Source organism: Macrobrachium nipponense, chromosome 21, assembly GCF_015104395.2.
Source record: "Macrobrachium nipponense isolate FS-2020 chromosome 21, ASM1510439v2, whole genome shotgun sequence".
Taxonomy (NCBI): Eukaryota; Metazoa; Arthropoda; class Malacostraca; order Decapoda; family Palaemonidae; genus Macrobrachium; species Macrobrachium nipponense.
In genome coordinates, this window is record NC_087212.1 from 49,555,269 (window position 1) to 49,576,726 (window position 21,458).

Below are 21,458 nucleotides of genomic sequence, written 5' to 3' on the forward strand. Positions count from 1 at the left end.
ACCGTTCCAAACCAAGATTAAAGTAGGAGATGTGGTGTTAGTACATAATGACACCCCTCGTTGCATGTGGAAATTGGCAAGGGTCATTCAGCTGATGCCCAGCTCTGATGGACTGGTCAGAGTTGTGAAGCTACAGACCAGCAATGGAGAGACAACTAGGTCAGTTGACAAAACTTTCACCGCTTGGATGGTCTCCTAAGCCAGAGGGTATAGTTATATCTGTAGAAGCTGCGGAAAAAAAATTTATTTGGAGGGACAGTCAAAAATGCTGAAGGCTATCAAGCAGAAGAGAGACCGAAGAGAAGAGCCGCCACCAACTCGAGGCGATTCTTACAGCAGTTGATTAATGATGAAGCTGTTTAACCTAACACAAAACTGTGTGTTTTGTGTTATCTCCCCCGGGAGGATGTTGTAAATTTATTTGTACATATTCATTTTCAATAACCTTTAACGAAGTCACTGCTAAGAGCTACAAAGTAACTATACCCCATTTTCTTTAGTATAAGCTCTGCAGAAAAATTAATATTATATTTTGAATAACTTGATTAACTTTACTTAGCATTTAAAATATTTGATAGATAGATTTAATAAATAGATTTAACTGTCCCTTCAAATTATTTAAGAAATTATTTAATTGATTTAGGGAGTGATAAGAACCATTGACCTGACATAGGCCTTTTCAAGGGGTAGGATTAGGTCGGGCGCGGGTTTGTTGGGCCTTGTTCAAACGGACGGCGAGCGAAGAAGGCGACAACTAGGTCGGCGACTTCGCCCTTTTAAGTTTAATTTACGTTGTGTAGGGTTTAGAAATTAATAACCCTTTAAATAATTGGTTTGTATGATCTCCTTTCCTGTTTGTACCTATCCTAAAACCTCATCCCATCCAAAATCCTTATCTGCAACCAAAACTTTTAACAGCCTTCGTCACTGATCGGTCGACGGAAAATTCGGTAAGTGGAATAACATTTCTTATCAACGTACCAATTTATTTCCACGAAGGCGATTAGAGGTCGCTGGGTTTGCTGATTAATATATAGGATTTGTTTTTAGTTTACACGTGAATTAAGAGGTGTGTGTCCAAACTGGGTTAACTTGAAGGTAGGTCAAAATACTAATTTTCCACAAAGACTAGACCGCCATTATTGGACGGCTGATTTGAACCAACGGTCTTTTCGTTAGGAAGCGGTTTCGTCTTTTAACGTTTAACTTACGTATTTAACTTAACTTACTTATTCAAGACGTAATACACTGTTTTCTTTACCTTGACTAAATTTTAAGCCCTTTTACATAGTTAGGCTATTGTAATATTGGAGTTTGTGAGAATTAATTAGGCATAGACTCAGATTGAATAATTTTACAAAGGCTTATATAATTATATGGGCGTAGTAATAAATTTAGTCGAAATTAGGTCTGTCTGTTTACTTAGCATTACTATTCGGGATTAGTTTACTTTAATTTTACTTTAACCGGGTCGGAACTTAGTAGAATTCTGGGACCAAACTGAACTACCCTGGGAATTTTATGGCCTTGGTTTGATTTATTCATAGTCCTATTTAGATTAATTGCATTTACCTGAATTACTTTTACCGGAATTTAACTAGCCTACTTAAGCTTACCAAGCAATTATTAATCCTTTGGATTTTCTGGCACAAGTCTGAAAACACGTTAGGCGCACGGAAGAATTGTGTGCTTAACAGCCCGTTTATACCATTTACTAAATTACTACTAGAGAACACTCAGTGGAAGGAATTACCCTTGTAATTTTGTAGAGTATATTCCTTCGATCTTCCCACTGAGCGAAACAAATTTCCCACAATGACGAAGAAGTCATTCGGCAAGGGACGTGACACAGATATCTAAAGCTATAGTCACCCTTGAAAAATAGTCGTTTTCTAAGGTTGAAATTTTACATTTTCTTTTTAATTTTAGATAAACTAAACGTAATATGTTTGTAGCTGATTGTGTTAACTTTTGGAATACCTACAGAAATCTGTTTCATTTATGTGGGTCAGAGGGCTTTGAGATAATATATAATAGTTTTTTACGTACATGAGATAGGAAATGACATTAATTTCCTGCCACTTACTACTGGTATTTGAAATTAAAGAGAAAATACTCGAAGTGGTTATGGTAACATGTACTAAAGAAAATTAGTTTTGCCTTGGTATAGTTCAGCATAAGTGTTTGAAGGTGCTTTTAATGATGATTGTAAGAACTCAGTAAAGAGGAATTCTCTTCATTCATATATATCGAAGAAAATTTGTCGTTGGTTTATTTGCCTAGGCCAGAGGTCCACACCATGCCTCTAGTTGCTTTTTTTTCTTGTTTTTTTGTAACATCTTTCCACACAAAGTTATCACGGGATCCGGCCCGTCTCTGTAATATAGAAAACCTAACCTTCTATATCCGCCTCGAACCCGGTGGGCATGACTTTGTTTCCCCTGCCGTCATCGTACACTGTTATTCGAACTTCAGTCTTGGCGAATATTACGTGTGGACGAGTTCCAGCCTAAAAAATAAAAAAAGGTATAAATATTACTTAGAGAGAGAGAGAGAGAGAGAGAGAGAGAGAGAGAGAGAGAGAGAGAGAGAGAAGACCCACGAAGAGAGAGAGCATGAGGAGAAGATGGATGATAGAGAGAGAGGAGAGAGAGAGGAAGAGAGAGAGAGAGAGAGAGAGAGAGAGAGAGAGAGAGAGAGAGAGAGAGAGAGGTTGGGTAAGGGCTCATGCTTTTAAAAAGAATCTCAATTATGTGAATTTGAGTCTAGCAGTTGACTTATACTTAGTTATCAAGCAAAATAAAATCAGTTTGATTCATTATAACTACTGGTTAAACACAAGTTTAACCTTAACTTATTAATGGAACCTACAGGTTTTGATTTTATGTGTTTTGTGTGGTTTGCTAAATTGATAGATATTAAAAACAAAATTAAACTCAGCCATATTTAATTTGTCCGAATACTTGTATTTTTCCAACTGAAAGTAAATTTTACGTAATATGAAATGGAGTAGAAATTTGTGGCCAATGTGTTGCACAATTAGATTCACCAAATACTGACGGTTGCCCTTAGTCATCCGTAATTCTTACCCTCATAGCAGTGATTATCCCTTGGCATATTTACAATTTTGAAAATATTTTATTCAAATAGCATGGCTTACAGATCCATACCTGCCCAACTCTGTTGCCACACCATCTAGCATCGTACCCATTGTTCTCTCTCTCAACCTCGATGTAGGCGCCATGACAGTCAACGGTGTAGGCCGCCGAGAGGTTGTGGAGGGTCATCAACAGGTAGAGTCCTGGTTCCGTCTGGAAAAGGATAGTGAAGATGAAATCTAGCACGTAAGATAATGATAAAAAGATGAGCCAGTTTCTTGAAAATAAATGCCCTCATGCGTATATATATATATATATATATATATATATATATATATATATATATATATATATATATATATATATGAGTCATATCACATTACCTGATCTATACATATATGAAAATTTATTAATTCCGAGGTAGAGAGAATTAGATATTAAAGGAAATTTGTAGCTCGATGTATGTATGTTGTATGTATATATATATATAAGTCATATCACATTACCGTGATTCATATACATATATCGAGCTACAATGTCCTTTAATATCTAATTCGCTCTACCTCGGAATTAATATATTTTCATATATGCTTAACCGAAGGGGAATTTTTTCTCGATAATAGATTTACCTGTACTTGGGCGCGAACGCAGGTACATTATAAATCCAGGAACGTCAGTGGAAGCGGTACCACCCAACCGCGAGAGGCTTAAAAGGTATATGTCATCTCTCACCTCAAATACTTTCTCGCGCTGAAGTATTCGTTGGTTTGGAGACAACATCAACCCGCCTCGACTCCGGTAGTTAAGTAGCGCTTTTGACAACACGTAGCATTTTACATAAGTCATATCACATTACCGTGATTCATATACATATATCGAGCTACAATGTCCTTTAATATCTAATTCGCTCTACCTCGGAATTAATATATTTTCATATATGCTTAACCGAAGGGGAATTTTTTCTCGATAATAGATTTACCTGTACTTGGGCGCGAACGCAGGTACATTATAAATCCAGGAACGTCAGTGGAAGCGGTACCACCCAACCGCGAGAGGCTTAAAAGGTATATGTCATCTCTCACCTCAAATACTTTCTCGCGCTGAAGTATTCGTTGGTTTGGAGACAACATCAACCCGCCTCGACTCCGGTAGTTAAGTAGCGCTTTTGACAACACGTAGCATTTTACATAAGTCATATCACATTACCGTGATTCATATACATATATCGAGCTACAATGTCGGTTAAGCATATATGAAAATATATTAATTCCGAGGTAGAGCGAATTATGATATTAAAGGCATTGTAGCTCGATATAGGTAGATGATTCACGGTAATGTTGGATATGACTTATGTAAAATGCTCGTGTTGCCATAAAGCGCTACTTAACTACGGAGTCGAGGCGGGTTGATGTTGTCCTCCAAACCAACGAATACTTCCAGAGCGAAGAAAGTATTTGAAGGTGAGAGAGACATATACTTTAAGCCTCTCGCGGTTGGGTGGTTACCGCTTCCACTGACGTTCCTGGATTTATAATGTACCTGCGTTCGCGCCCAAGTACAGGTAAATCTATTATCGAGAAAAAATTCCCCTTCGGTTAAGCATATATGAAAAGTATATAATTCCGAGGTAGAGCGAATTAGATATTAAAGGACATTGTAGCTCGATATATGTATATGAATCACGGTGAATGTGATATGACTTAGTAAAATGCTAGTGTTGTCAAAAGCGCTACTTAACTACCGGAGTCGAGGCGGGTATTGATGTGTCTCCAAACCAACGAATACTTCAGCGCGAGAAAGTATTTGAGCGTGAGAGATGACATATACCTTTTAAGCCTCTCGCGGGTGGGGGTGGGTACCGCTTCCACTGACGTTCCTGGATTTATAATGTACCTGCGTTCGCGCCCACGTACAGGTAAATCTATTATCGAGAAAAAATTCCCCTTCGGTTTAAGCATATATGAAAATATATTAATTCCGAGGGTAGAGCGAATTAGATATTAAAAGGACATTGTAGCCGATATATGTATATGAATCACGGTAGTGATTATGACTTATGTAAAATGCTACGTGTTGTCAAAAGCGCTACTAACTACCGGAGTCGAGGCGGGTTGATGTTGTCTCCAAACCAACGAAATACTTCAGCGCGAGAAAAGAAAGTGATTTGGGTGGGAGAGATGACATATACCTTTTAAGCTCTCGCGGTTGGTTGTGGGGGTACCGCTTCCCACTGACGTTCCTGATTTATATGTACCTGCGTTCGCGCCCAAGTACAGGTAAATCTATATCGAGAAAAAATTCCCCCTTCGGTTAAAGCATATATGAAAATATATTAATTCCGAGGTAGAGCGAATTAGATATTAAAGGACATTGTAGCTCGATATATATATGAATCACGGTAATGTGATATGACTATGTAAAAGCCTACGTGTGGGTCAAAACGCGCTACTTAACTACGGAGTCGAGGGGCGGGTTGATGTTGTCTCCAAACCAACGAATAAACTTCAGCGCGAGAAAGTATTTGAGGTGAGAGATGACATATACCTTTTAAGCCTCTCGCCGGTTGGGGTGGTACCGCTTCCACTGACGTTTCCGGATTTATAATTGTAACCTGCGTTCGCGCCCAAGTACAGGTAAATCTATTATCGAGAAAAAATTCCCCTTCGGTTTAAAGCATATATGAAATAATTAATTAACGAGGTAGAGCGAATTAGATATTAAAGACATTTTTTTTGTAGCTCGTATATATATATATATATATATATATATATATATATATATATATATATATATGGATACCCCAATAGCTCCCTTTGAAATTCAAATAACATCATGTATGACATCCAGTAATTGAAAAAATAATAATAAGTGACGGTGTATTTACAGAAATTATAAAAGCATTTTATACTAAAGTAAAGACAGATTTCTGAAACAATACTTGGAGAAACAACTTCATTATATCCCTTACCGATGTACCAAGAAAATAACTTTCGAGATTTCAGCTGCAAATTTTTCAAGTAGACCCAAATTTCAAACCCAAGAGACCTGCATCAACCTTTGATTGTAATGTACCTTTTAGACCCGAGTCTAATGCCTTGTCCACATCTTTTGCAGACATACACTCACCCTTATGTTCCATTCGCAGAAGATCTGTTCTCCTTCAACAGGGGCTGACCGTTTGAGCCTCTCACCCTCTCCTGGGATGGTTGGATCCAAGAACTTGCGCAGGAGTGCATACGGCAGGCTGTTTAGGTACCTGCGGGGAGACGTATTGCATGAGAACAGTAGATTTGTAAGTCTGTAACGGCTAGGCATTGTCGTAAGGAACCCTGATAAGTTCTTAAGTATTCAAGGGAAGTATTTCTGAAATGCTCACCCGAATGAATGTTGCCCTCTCCAGAACACACACACGTACTGTTATTGTACTACATAGTAGTACATCCAAATCCAAGAAAATTAAGTAATTCTGATATCCTCAGTTGGATTCGAACCTGCATCCAGATTATCAGAACTAGGTGAACCAATGCAAGAATATGAAGTAATTATGATGTCCCAGAATTACTTTATATTTTTGCAGTTGGACCTACGAAATGCTTTGTAGTAACAATTGTACTAAAAAGTGTGAAGAATTCGAGAAATTAAGAGGGGCATTATGGTAATAATAATAATAATATATAATATATATATATATATATATATATATATATATATATATATATGAATAAATTGATCACGAAGTACGTATATAAAACGCAATACTATGTATAAATAAAAGTTTTTGCCACGGAGGAAAAATGCAAGGCGAGAGAGCCAAGAACTTTCGGTCTAGTACGACCCTTTACTAAAGGGTCGTACTAGACCGAAAGTTCTTGGCTCCCTCGCCTTTTATTTTCCTCCGTGGCAAAAACCTTTATATATATATATATATATATATATATATATATATATATATATATATATATATATATATATATATATATATAAACTGACAAGGTATAGTTTCATGTAACTAGGATAACCCTATTGCTGGATCTCGTTATCAACGAAATATTCGACTCGATGAGACAAGACAAATGTATTACTTACGAGCAAGGTCTATAGATCTTGCGTGCGATTATATTAGCAGGTACGAAAGTAAACGAAATTATCGTACATCATACGATGCCTCGTTCGTTAATCCTCTGACAAATCCTCCCCAGCCACTTTCACTAATATTACACCATTTCATAAAAATGTTACATATCATTTATGGATGAATAGTCTGTAGCAACAGTGAAAAACAGAAGATTAACTCAAATAATCTTTTGACCAGATCTTAACATGGAACCTTCCGCACAGTTAAAAAATCCCGCGTCTTCCACCATATCAGTTGCCACTTTCGCCAACACGAAAGTGGTGTATTCTGTTTACGATGTGATCATTTGAGCGTTTCGATGTCTTTTGTGATTTTTATGAAGGTTTTGGAAATTCAAAAGATATATCGATACGTCTAAGCAGTCCAGGATTGCTTACGTAACAGATTACTTAAGGAACAACTGGTATTCGTCTGATTATCATGGTAAGTGTTCACTTGCGTTTTCCAGAAATTTTTTCACCTCCGTTGTCCATTCAAGATACCCCAATGTCAACTGGGAGGCAACTAGACCTATAATAACCTCATGTTGTGCAATCTTTCCTCACTTTACAAAAAATGATAAGGAAATTGTAAGACAAATGTGAATGATGTGAAAACTTGAAAATTGCAGCAAATGAATCCATTAGGTGTAGGAGCCATTGGTTCCTTGTAGACTAGGCTAAGCTAGCCTTGTTCTGGCACCATTTGATCAGTTACATTCTACTCTCAGTGCTATAACTTATTGAGCTACTTAATCAATTAGCACTGATTGTGTTATTTATTATTTGTCGATCAGACCTTTTTCCAGAATGCCGTTGACTTTTGAGAGTTTTACCCTTGAAGTAGGCCTAGTTTTAGGTTGCAGTGTGTTAAGGCCGCCACTAACGTTCAGTTATGCTTGCGCAGTTATAATAGCACAGTTGGACTGTGCAGTTATAACTGAACGTTAGTGTGGAAAACCTGCACAGTTTTTCTGGCCTGCGCAGGCGGCCTGGTCAAATAAATAGCTCATCTGTCATCTCAATCAACGAGCATGAGGCCAAACGGCTGCGCATGCGCATTGCAACGTTAATGTGGTAGAGGCAACTTTATTGGCTCAGTTGGCTGTCAGTCCGCGGACAGATAACATCTACAAATAAAGAACATTGAGCTGGGATTTATTGAATTGAAAAGTGTTTATACCTAAATTGAGGATAATATTATATTGGATTTACCTGTTTTGAATAACTGATACGGAAGTCAGAATATATATTTTTGATTTTGCAATTTTTCACGGGACAAATAATAGTGTATAATGAAGGCTGAAAGTGACAGCATCATTCTTGAATGTCTTGTAGATTTCATTGAAACCCTCGATATGAATGAGACTTTGCTTTGGCAAGTAAAACCCAAAGGCTGTTAAACAGATTAAGGCTATGTATGTGTATTCGTGGTTATAAACCATATATACAAGGCAGTTTTTAATGAGAATAAATATTTATTATGACAAAATAATGTAGAAAAAAGAATAGCCCCAGCATATTCGTCTTTTCATGATTATGCACCATGTATGTAATTCGTTTTTAAAATTAGAACAAAATAATATTCTGCTTTCTGATGAAACAAAATCAAACAGTATTGAACTATGTATGTTTTTTCATTGCGTACACCTCAGGGAAGTTCGCTTTGAAATGAAATTAGACTAATCACACTAATGAAACACAGGAAGACAGTAGTAAACGAAAAACTTTCATTCATTGTAACGCGTCATAAGAAAGTCAATTTTTAAACGTAAACGAATCCGTATTAACCCTTTTAACGAAATAGACAAAAAAATATTAGGCTTATATATGTCAACTTTGAAACGAAAGCAAACGATTATACGAACTTGAATAATCTTTCCATGGAACTCCTTCATTCATTCATAAAATATTCAATAAACATTATGAAAGTCCGCGGGGCCAAGTTTAAACTCTTAACAATTTCATATGGGAGTATTTAATTCGTTTCCATCAACCAATCTTTCACTGGACGTCTTACTTGACGTTTGTGAGATTTTTATGATGTCAGCAAGTCAATTACAGCCAGAGCATTGTGTGGTGACGCCATGGATGCTACGGAGGACTGAGGAAAAGGCCTGTATCATTAGTGGCGAAGATTTGCCTGCACAGTTGGACTGCGCAGTTATCATTGTACAGGCATAGCTGAACGTTAGTGGCGGCCTTTAGCGCTTCAACGTTAGCATCTTAGATATTATTATCAAACTATACTCAGCTAAGTTTATTTTATGTCCCTAACCGGTTATTGGCCATTCGGAAAACGCTCCTTGTTAGCGTAAAAACAGAAAACATCGCCGATGTAGTGCGGAAGTCATGACTGATCGATAGTTTACTCTTGGGAAGTGAGGTTAATCTAGAATGTTCAGTTTCACTTTCATCGTATGTAGTACACGAATAGTATGTATAGGGGCTCCGTTTCATGTAACCTACTTTATTTTTAACCATGCCTGTTATCGAACCGAAAGAATGTTGTAAAATTACTCATTGATTGAATGGTGTATTTATTGTTGACTGGCATTGCAAGCTTACTGTCACTGGTACAGTATAAAAACAGTTTGAGTAGCATAACTTATGGTTCAGAGACGTTCCGTTTCCACACTGGATGACAGACTTTCAGAGAATAACCAAATAATTGCAATTCACTTGAAAAATTGTAAAGTAGGTTAAATTATTATTGTCGAAGGCTTTATTTAAACAATTTATCAGCATGATCTACGGCCGGGATGATATTGTGTGCAGTATTTGTTTTTGTTTTGATTAGGTGTTTTTTTTATTTATTTTTCTTTTTACTTACATGTAAGATGACTGTTTCCCGTAATGTTAAATGTAAAAATTGCTAATGACCAAAAGTAGACTCAGCAACTGGAATGAGTAGCCCTAATACCTGGATATTACACAACTTATTTTGATCTCGAAACTGTAAGTAAAGATAGGTTTACTAGTCAAATTTTCTCTCTCATCATGACATGCGTGTTTGCCTTATAAAGTACAGACCTAAAGGGAAGACTGGAACAGAAAAGCTATTCCATGTATTTCAACCACAATTCCTAAGCCACTGTGAAGTGTATAGGTAACTAAATATTTGTTTCGCCCGCTTTAATACTTTACCTATTTATTTGATTATTTATTTATTAGTGTTTGCAAAGTATTGCCATTCTCTCTTAGGACTTTAGACATCGAAAAGCTTGCTTATGATTTGTACGACTGATTAATAAACGTTTTCAGACACCGCTGGAAAGTTAAGCGTCCTCACACTTGAAAAACTTGAGGATTACAGTGTTAATGTGAAAGAGAGATATAAGTGCTGCTCCGAAGCTGGCGCAGTCCTCCAACCTCCCCCCTCTCTCTCTCTCTCTTTACTTATGTTTGTTCAAGGTTGTATGTAAGGGAGATTAGGACATTATATCCACCGCAGTTATTGCCTGTATCTGGAACCTGAGTAAAAGATATAGGTTAAGTATCGAATATACATCAGAGACACCATACAAACAAAGTATAATTGAATGCTAGCTGTCACTAAGGTTAGAGTGCCTAATGTCGCCTAGAAGGCGAAGATTGCAGAGAGGTTACAGGGTGAATGTAAAATACATAGCGGGAGTCGTAGCTGTTTGCAAGGAAAAAGTGTGAGGATGACTCGGGCTAGGCTGAAATAGGTAATTTTTGGGACTTTTTCCCGTAGACAATGAAGCTTTAAGAATGAAATGTAAGAAAAGCATGACAATGAAAAAGGTCGAGGAGGTTGAAAGCTCGTCAAAACGGTCCCCGTTGATGACCTGTTCAGCTACAACGACGTCTTCATTATGATATCAATTAATCATTTGCAGGTAAAATGTTAGTCAGGTGAACCCACAGCGTAATGCATCGATGAATCAAAAACTAGACAACAAAGCTAGTTTGAACCAATTAACTGACTATCTAGATTATACATGAAAATATAAACCACCAATGAAATAGAAAAAAAAGAAGTGAAAAACATGTTGCAGAGAGGGATGCAGTGATCATGGTAATGACAGGAGTGGTAGGAACCGGACATGAATTCAGTTGGTTGTGAGTCCATGTGGTCAGGGAGAGAGAGGGACTACACAGTGTTTTGTTGTAAAGAGCGTAGGATGTAATACCATATGGAGGAGAGCTCTTGGGTCCGTTCACCCGGTCAAGTGACAAGATGTTTTGTGGGGGAGGGTGGGGGTGTCCTGGTGCCTAGTATTATAAAATCTTTTATTAAGGGAGGATCGCCTAGAGAGTGACGTGCTTAGATTCTTATATTTTATTTTATACTTTCTGCTAATTGATGGGACATGAATATGTAAGGAGAGGTCCTTTTTTCCCCCTCTGAAGTGTTTTGCGTATTGCATCTTTTTAGTATTTTATCTTTTTATTTTACTGAGTTTTATTCCGTAAAGTGCACTCATATGCATATGTATTTAGATTATGTTTGTGTCTATATACGTATGCCTAGAAACTAATGCGCGTGCACACACACACACACACACACACACACACACACACACACATATATATATATATATATATATATATATATATATATACATACATACATACATACATACATACATTCATACATACATATTAACTGCTTTTTCCACAAAACCTACGTGAAAAACTGCGGTCCGAAGACTACGTCGTGTTGAGTCTCGGGTGAAGTGCCGTTCCCGTGCCCGGTGCTTGGAGGCAGTTGAAAGTATTCTTGATCCGTTGGCAGCGCTTCTCCCAGCACCTCGTCATCTGCCCCTGCCACGTCATCCTCGTAAGATGGCCTCGACCACTCCCTGTTCAAGTCGAGGATTACCTGGTCGTCGTACTTCCCTGGTGATGCATCCGTATTATGCGACGATTCCGGTGCTGGTACCTGGAAAAATTTTAGGACTGAGTCTGTTGGTTCATAAATCCCTCGTAGTAATATGATCATTCGTCATTCTGTGCCGTAGGAATCATATCTTTTTGTTTATCTCAATGATTGTGTTTGTCTGGCTGCGTGAACATACATATATATATATATATATATATATATATATATATATATATATATATATATATATATATATATATATATATTATATATATATATATATATATATATATATATATACAATATTGTTATACATACACACACATATGCATAAATATGTATATATATATGTATATATATATATATATATATATATATATATATATATATATATATATATATATATAATAGTTAGCTTTAGTTTATGACATGACTGAGGTGCTCCATTTTGAATTATGTCTAAAAAAGGTACCAACTTGAGATGATTTATTTTAAGAGCGGCGGGGATGGACAAAGTCCACTGTTACCGGAAGGTCAAGAACAACACATTCATATTCATGCTCTTTAATGTCTTTAGAGCTTACCGGTCTTTACTCAGAAAATCTGCGGGAACCCAGAGAGCATCGAAGTCCTTTTGAGTGTCTGTTGAGGGGGCCATATATATATATATATATATCATATATATATATATATATAGTATGTATATATATATATATATATATCTATATATATATATATTAATATATATTATATTATATATTATATATATATCTAAATAATAGATATATATATATAAAATATATCATTATAAGCCCTCTTCCTTCCTCTGTTAGAGGGAGTGGCACCAGAAGGTGTTACTCTTACGGTTTTCAGCAATTCCCTTAGGGATGACCATTGATGTATGCACTGATTTCTGTCCCGACGGAGGTTGACCTTTTTTGGTTGTCACCTGTCCAACTGATCAATAAGGCTCTGTTCGACATCCATGTCTTAGTATAAAAATGATAATGATGGGTCAATTTTGAATATCTGATTTGACGCAGTAAGTGTTTACCTTGTTGGATGAGATATTCATTTCTTCTGCATTCACTCATATATTTTATTTCATGTCTATTGTTATTTTGTTTTCTTGTGATTTATTTCTTATTTTGGTTTCTTTTTCTTCATACTTCTTCTTTATATTTGTTTGCTAGTCTTTGCAATGCTGATAAATTATTTACAAAGTTTATAAATGGTTTTGCCCTTCGGTTCTCGATGGTACCTGTAGAATGATCTCCACGACAGGATCATATACGTTTTTTTTTCCGATTTGAAATACTTATTTGGGTGGGTATGTCGAACTTTCACAACATTTCAGAAGTTTAGGAAGTCATTACGCAATCATTTTACGACCTTATTTCATGGACTTACTTTTCTGGAACTGAAGTATGCTGGATCGATGCCTGGAAAGTCGAGGGGGGAATGGAAAGCCAAGTACTGCGTTCCGCTAGTCTTCTCCGGATTGTAAGTGTCGCTTGTTAAGTACGCTGGGTCCTCGCGCGATTGGGGGAATGCCCATACCTGTAATTAGAAGTTTTTTGTTATATACTGTTGGAAAACAGCTGGAGTAAGACTAAACTCTTCGAAACTTTTTTTTTTTTTTGGAAAGTTTTATTTTTTATTTTTTAAATATGCTGAGGAAGAACTACGTTATAAGCTTGCAAACTAGAGCACCCTCAACACATAACTTTCAACGTCTTTTTGGTTATTATTATTTTTGCTTTAGCTAACTATGTGCAACAATACTTTAATAGCAGAACAGAAAAACGACAGTATCAGATTCATTTTATTAAGTGAAATTAATGTTTCATAACAAGATGACATAGAATTTTGTGCTAGGGTAAAAAATTTAGAGATCGGATTTCCTAGTGTTATGATCTTGGGAGACGTGAAAGTTGTGGCTTTATATCAACACGGGTTTTTGCGTAAAAAATTGAAGCAGGCATGAAATCAGTAACTAATTGTGATGTGCAAAAATGGTACTTGAAAAGAACAGATAACTTCACGCTGGAGTAGCAGGTATGTGAGTTATAATAATATAGAAATTCTAGGAAAAAGTAAATTCATCAAAACGCTTGTGTAATGAAGTTTTCAGGTTCTAATTATCTATTGCATTTGTGTCAGAAAGTATGTTATTGATAAACATCACAAGATATTTCATGGAACTTACTTGTTTTTAAGACAGGTTTTTTCAGCAGAACACCTGTTTATGACTCATAGAATATTATCATTTTTTTAATCAAAACTCACCTGTTTATGAGCCGTACAGTCCACATGTTTATAAGCCTTAGGCTATCATGGATTTTTCCAAGAATTCGCCTGTGTATGAGCCATAGAAAGTATATAGTTTTTTCAGTAGAACTCACTTGTCTATAATCCATGAAGCGTGATAATTTTTTCCAATAAAACTCACCTGTTAATAAACCATAAAACATCGGAAATTTTCCAGTAACAAAAATCGGCTGTTTATGAATCGTACAGCATCAAAGGTTTTCCTTTTAAACTCACCTGTTTATGAGCCATAAATTGGTCTGATGGAATTGGCAAGTTGTCCGTAGGCACTGGATTTCCCTTAGAGTCATCAGGAGAGATATCCTGACTTGCATGAACTTCTGTATCTTGTGCTATATAAGGGTCTGATAAATAAGGGTTTGCACTATCTATTTGTCCTTTCTTTTCTAAGAACTGTTTATCCGTTTCTTCCTGGTTTCCAAAGTTTCCCTTAAACTGGTTTACATATGGTGCTATGATAGACTCTTCATTACCAAAGGCGTAGTCAGGGTTGTATGATAGTGCATAAGTGTCATCAAAGTCTACTGCAGGTATGGGAGAATACTCTATACTAGGTGGATGTCTTTGTGTAGTCACTGTTGGTTCCTCAGTTGAAATGGAATTCTCAGGGTTCGCTGAGGAAGACATGATGGATGTAACTAGCGGCAATGCAGTTATGGGGGAAGCTGTTAGTTTATGGCGAGGTGGATTTGTAGTAATTGGAAATGGTGTATATTGAGGGCTCAGAAGATCTTCTGGTGAGGGTGTATTTACTTTTGGTCTTAGGTTGAACACCGGATTCCTGAGCAATTTTAAATTAACATCAGTATACGAGTCATGGAGGTAGTAGTCCCCTGGATAAAGAATTTCTTTATTAATTCCAAGTGGAACATCCTCTACTGTTCCCGGTTGCCTCTCTTTATTAGCAGAACTTGCAAAGCCATACTGACTTGAAACATCAACTGAATATCTGTCTTCATTTTGATTAATTTTAACCTTTGAATAGCTATTATTTCCCTCTGGCTGATAGGGATTCTCAACTTTGACTTCTTCTTCATTTCCAAGCTTAGGGGCCTCCATTACGAAGAAGGGATCTGGACGTTTTAGAATGGGCTTGTTTGGCTTAAAGTAATCAGAATCGTCACCTTTATCAGAAACCAGGTGTTCATCATGCTGATTGTTTATGTTGGCTGTTGTGTCGTGTGTTATATTATGGATACTGTCAGAATGAGAAGATGCCACTGTTTCACTGTACAAAGTCTGTGTGCCATTTTCTCTTGCAGAGGAAATGGTTGTATTTAATGCAAAGTAATCTGTTTCATTGGCTAATTGCTCTCCATTTTGACTAATATTGGGAAAAGATTCATAACCCCCACTGTCTATCTCTGCTGATGAATTTTCGTATTCTCTTACTGAGTTTACAAGATCGATGTTATCCCTGAAAAGATTGGTAATTTCCAATTCATCATCATTTTTCAAGGTGTCTCTGTAACCTATATCAAGTTCTTCGCCATGAGTGGGAACATAGTTTATTTCAACAGGTTCGTACTGGATATAAACTGGTACTGGATCAGGACTTCCTGGTAATCGTATGAAGAAAGGTGAACTGCTGCCATAGTCTGTTTGTCCTTCATCCTCCTTACGGCTGATTACTCCTGAATGCTGGGGGCTGGAAATGCTCTCATTCTGTAGCAGTCTAGTTGCTGTTGTAACTGCTACTTCTGTCATAGGGTCCATTTCAGTAATTTCTGTAACTGATGCTTCTGTTGTATGGTCAACTATATTTACTACTGTAACTGATGCTTCTGTTGTATGGTCAACTATATTTACTACTGTCACTGAAGCTTCTGTTTTTGGGTGAATGTGATCATTTTTTATATGTCCACCATGCAGTCCATTGACAATGGAAGAAGGGATTATAATTGTTGCAAAATTGGAAGTGTTGGGAATTTCTTCTGTGTTACTTTGTATTGTTGTAGTTCTATAATTTCCAATCAAGTTGTCAACTTGTTGATGTTCTGTTGATAGCATGTTTTGTGATTCATGATTATATGCAGATGAAATAGTTGACTCATCTAAAGAGGCTGTAGAATGCATCAAATCTACTTTGCTCTTAGTAGATTCATCTTCTAAATTGACAACGTTTGTACTGGTAGGTGCCAAAGAATAAGGGCTAGCTGTGTTAGCTTTAGTATGGACCAACTCATTAAAGAATGATTCAGTTGATTCGTCTGTAGATATATCAGGAATGTTGGTTGTAGCAGTGTTTTTGATTGCATCTTCATTGTTGTTATATGATTCCTCGACATCAGGGTAAAAAGTATTCTCAGACAGACCTGAAGAGCTGTTGGAGTTTCTTGAAAGTAGATTTTCAATATTTAGATATTCATTTAATGCACTTCTAATATTGCTGGTATCATCTACTGTGGTAGGATTGTCTGTCGTATAACCAATGTTTTGTTCATGTATTTCATCTAGTGTTGTTTGGAGGAATGTTTGGGATGTTGTCACGAAAGTACTGCTAATTTTTTCATGCAGTTCCCTAATTTCCTCAGTTGGAATTTGTGAATTCTCTTGAAGTGCAGTTTCTGTTGTCTCTTTGGCTGGAACATCAGTTGTATATTGATCATATTCATTAATTGTTGTAGAATGTGATGTAGCAAATGCATCTGATTTTGTTTCCTGCGTGGATGCATGGTGATGTAAGGCATCATTTTGAGATGGAGAGCTTATAGCTACTTTGCTTCCTTGCTCTTTAATAACTACTTGACTTCCACCATTCTTCACTTGGCCATTCAGTAAGTTATCAAGCATTGCTTGGTTTTTCAATACTAATAGAGGGATGGTGAATGCTGTTGTGGTACCATTTGTTTCCATCTCCCTTTCAGTAATTATTTCTAATGGAGAAGTAGTAGTTAGTTCCTGGATAGGTTTACCAGTCAAAAGTCTATCAGCAACGATGTCTTCATCAGAAATCTCTTCCAATTCATCGCTTAATGGGATTATAGTGGTTGATTTGATCTCAGGGTTATCTGCTTTGACTGAATCTTCATTGGGTGATGCCATTGTTGTTAAAATATGAGGACTTTTTCCAGAAATTGGGGATATTAGCACAGGCATTTGATCATTTGCTATGAGCATTGTAGCTATCTCTACTTGATCTGGGATTACTGTAGAGAATGTGGTTGCACCTGATTCTGTTGTTAGTTGATAAGAATTTTCTGTTATGACGAGGTTATCCTTAGGCTCCTTTGACTGCTCAGAGGTTGTAAGGCCAACTACACGCTCTTTTTGACCGTCTGTAGTCATGTCAGTTTTTTCTGTGGAAGTTTGAATTTCATAATTTGGTTCTGTGGAAGGAATTGATGTATCCTGCATAGTAAAAGATAATTCTGGCTTATGCATAAGACTTGTATCCATAAAACCTGCCATGGTCTGGGAATTTGGCACTAAAAATTGACCTGCGAAATCTTTTTCTGTTATGCCTGTACCATCATTATCATTTATGCTGTCACTTTTAGCAGGTAGCAGAGGATCTGTGTGTTCAGGAGATAACTCTTCAGATGCTTTTTCATAGCTCTCCTCTGTTGGTTCTATGGGAGATTCTGACTTTGCATCTAATAATTCAGAAACGTTAATAACCAGATCATCAGTAGAAACATTAGTGTCATCTGGCATCTTTTCAAGGACCTCAGTCCAGCGTTCTATAATCGAAGCAAAGATGTCCATCTCAGTGGTAGTTTTGGGTTTGTCAGTTGTCATATATGAGGAAATAGTAGATTCATCATCAGTTATAGATGTATCAGAATGTTGAAGGCTGTGTGAACTGTCATGTTTAGATCCATTATTTTCAGATTCAGTATCGGAGTTCTTGTTGGTGATTATTATAGGATTTATCATCTCATTTTTGTGAGCATGAACCGTGTTATTTCCAGAAATGGATGCACTCCCGTTACTTGTTAAATTGATATAGGAATTGTTTCCGAATAAATAGCTACTTGTTGTGGGAATAATTGTATTAGTGTCACTTTCAGAACTATGCATAAATGTTTCAGGTGTTAAGGTGATGTATGAATTGTTTCCAAATAGGTAACTACTTGTTGTAGAAGGAATTGTCTCAGTATCACTTTCTGCTTGATTTTTCTTGGTGTTTTGTCCTGCATTGGTTTTTCCAGTGTCTTGAATTTCATCTTTATTATCATGTAATTTGCTATTTTCATTTTGTATTTTATCTGCTTCCTTGTTAACCTTGACAATGGTTTCTGTGACTTTATTATCAGCATTCTTAGTTGCCGTTGATTCATTATTTTGCATGTTATTCAATGAACTTCTAACTGTTGTTTCTAGGAAACTGTTACCACTCTCTCTGTTGTTTTGTGATGAGATTCCAGATGTTAAACTGTTTTCATTTATAGTACCAGCAACTGATTCATTTTCCTTTATTGTTACCTTTGGAAGGTTATCATCATGATCAATACTATTCCTTTCTGTGACTGGCACATCTGTTTTAATCTCTGTAACAGACTCTTCATTTTCATTTGCTGCATCTTTGGAAATTGCTGGCTTCCGAGTGTCTTTAGTTTTATCATTTACTGGAGTAGTTGTGATATCAGTGGTCTGGGATATAGATTCAGTAGTTACCACTAGTGATTCATCATTGTAACTATCCTCGTTGATATTGTATGTAGTGCTCTCTTCAATTAGAATTCCAAGTTCATCCATTCTGTACAATGTATTCTCAGATACTAATGGGTCACCCATTTTTATTTTCAAGGTATTCTCTGTAGGCTGTTTAGGCTTTTGGTCAGTTGTACCTATTATTTCTGTTCCATATTCAGCAGCCTCATCTGGTTTGTCAGTAGAAGTCTGTAGGATATTAGTAATGATAATATTTTCAAGGTCTTCCTGTAACTTTTCATCATATACTCCTGACACAGACTCAGTAATAGGAATTGGTCTACCGGTGGAATAATGGGAAAAGATATCTTTTTGTGTTGTCATATCATCATGTTCATCTTCTGACTGAGGTATGTTTTTGTTAATCAAGGACGGCTTTTCCATGTCATTTGCATCGCTATCAACTGGAAATACTGTTGACATCTCACTTGGTGAGTCAAGATCGCTGAGGCTTGAGTGGTCAGTTTTTTGTGTTAACCCCTCTATGGATATGCCAGTTGTTGTCATCATTGATTCCTCAGCAGCTGTAGTGTATTCTACATATGACTCTGTAGTCTGGAAAAGTTTGTCCTCAAAAATTCTTCTATAGAATAAAGTTGTTGTTTCACTGGCTTCAGGTTCGAGAAACAGAGTATCGCTCACAGGTTTTTCATGGGGTACTGATGTGAAAGACTTTGCAGTTGTGAGTAAATCGGGAATCTCGGTATTTGGGCTAAGGATTAATCCAGCAGTCCCTTGCTGTTCATTTTGTTGTTGGTCTTGGATCTGATGAGGCATCACTTTATCTTTTACTTTCTCCTGTGGCTGCCTTAGTTTAGTCCATGGGCCAAGTGTAGTGAGTTCCCCAACATCATCATCATCAGCATAGTCAAGATGTGGACTGTTTAGATCACTTTGTGTGTGGCCTTCTGCATGGTGATATTTGTGACTGTTATCGTCTCCAAGGCTTTGTGGGGAGCCTGGATGTTTATCTTCTTGGGTTGCATGGCTTTCATTTTTGTGTAAAGATAAAACATTTGGACTGGTAACAGATTCTACAACACTTTTGGTACCGACTATTGGGGTTCCTGAATCCCTATTGTCACTTTTTTTATTGTTATCTGAAAAAGTTGTGAAATTTTGCTCAGATTCTTTGTTTTTGACGCCTTTAATACCCTCGCCTGCATTTGTATTAAATGGAATACCGTCTGTTTGTTCCATGTTTGTAACATTGTTTTCGCCTCCTATTTTATGCGCATCACTAGGCATACTTACTGTCTTTGTGGGTATGTTATGAGCTTGATTTGTTTTATTCTTTGTTGGAATGCCATCAAGAATTTCTGGTAACACATTTCCTAAATTGCCCTGCTCTTGTCTTTGGTCAGTCAATGGATCAGTTGTTGTATTATATACCACTTTATTGTCATCATTGTCAATTGAATCGAAATGTGGGTTATCTGAATCATTTTGTGCATGACTACCTATTAGGTAATTATTTACTTTAGATGCTTGTGGAGATACTTGCAGCTTATCATCTTGAGTATCATGGCTTTCATTTCTATGTAGAGAGGAGACATTTGGTTTGGTATCAATTTCCAAATAACCTGTGATGTCTGGGGCCGAAGTTCTTGCACCCTCAGTGCCACTCTCCTGGTTATCTTCTGGAAAAGTTGTGTGATTTTCCACATGCTCTTGATTATCATGACTTTCTGTATTTTCATTTTCTGTGACTTTGCTTTTAGTGTCACTATCATATATGTTACTAGGTATGATCTCTGTAAACGTTGGCAGTCCATCATCGCTGTTGTGGGCATTATCAAGAATTTCTGGCGGTTCATCTCCTAATTTGTCATTGCCGCTTTGTTCTTCCATATTAGTGTTTTGTGTACTAATTTCAGTAACTGTTGGGGAGTCTGTGAGTTCTTCGTTACTTTGCTTATTAATTTTTTGTGTTGGTTTTTCTGTTTGGTCAAATACTGGTGTTGAAGTAACTTCCTGATCACTTTCACTTATTTTTACCACATCCTGTTGATGAGTTGCATTGGGCTTAAAGGAGTAATACAACTCATTTCCACTGTTTTGTTCCCTGACACCATCGTCTGCATCGCTTGTCTCAATGTCTGTTCTGAATTTGTTACTTTCAGTGGCACCTTCCACACTACTTGAAATGGTTCCTGAGGAGTAACTTTGTCCAGCGTGGGCAGTGTTTGAAACGCCTCCAGTAGTTCCTGTAACTGCACCTCCCTCGACTTGCTCATGCCTGAACGGTCTGGTCTCGGTTTCCGTGTCGTTTTTGGCCTTGGACAAGACATCAACGTTGAGGAGCTCATCTTCCGAACTCCAAAATCGGAGGACTTTCTTTTCCCCTCTGTGTATCACGATGTCTTCTCCACATTTCAACGATATCCCTGAAAAAGAAAAGAATAATAAAG

General features: G+C 36.9%; 2 protein-coding genes across 3 annotated transcripts in view; one reads left to right on the forward strand and one right to left on the reverse strand.

The window, feature by feature from the left end:
- Nucleotides 1-21,458, reverse strand: part of LOC135198026 (uncharacterized) — a 90,453-nt gene that overhangs the window by 12,612 nt on the left and 56,383 nt on the right. For both annotated transcript variants that reach the window (XM_064225385.1, XM_064225384.1), the window contains exons 2-7: nt 14,608-21,434; nt 13,471-13,620; nt 11,867-12,120; nt 6,225-6,354; nt 3,171-3,311; nt 2,398-2,509 (exon numbers count right to left, since the gene is read on the reverse strand). In XM_064225385.1, coding sequence (XP_064081455.1) covers nt 2,398-2,509; nt 3,171-3,311; nt 6,225-6,354; nt 11,867-12,120; nt 13,471-13,620; nt 14,608-21,434 — 7,614 coding nt within the window. The remainder of the gene's footprint in view (nt 1-2,397; nt 2,510-3,170; nt 3,312-6,224; nt 6,355-11,866; nt 12,121-13,470; nt 13,621-14,607; nt 21,435-21,458) is intronic.
- LOC135198027 (uncharacterized) overlaps nt 7,460-21,458 on the forward strand; it is a 441,956-nt gene continuing 427,957 nt past the window's right edge. Inside the window, exon 1 of the mRNA XM_064225387.1 lies at nt 7,460-7,656. The gene's annotated coding sequence lies outside the window, so the exon portion shown is untranslated. The remainder of the gene's footprint in view (nt 7,657-21,458) is intronic.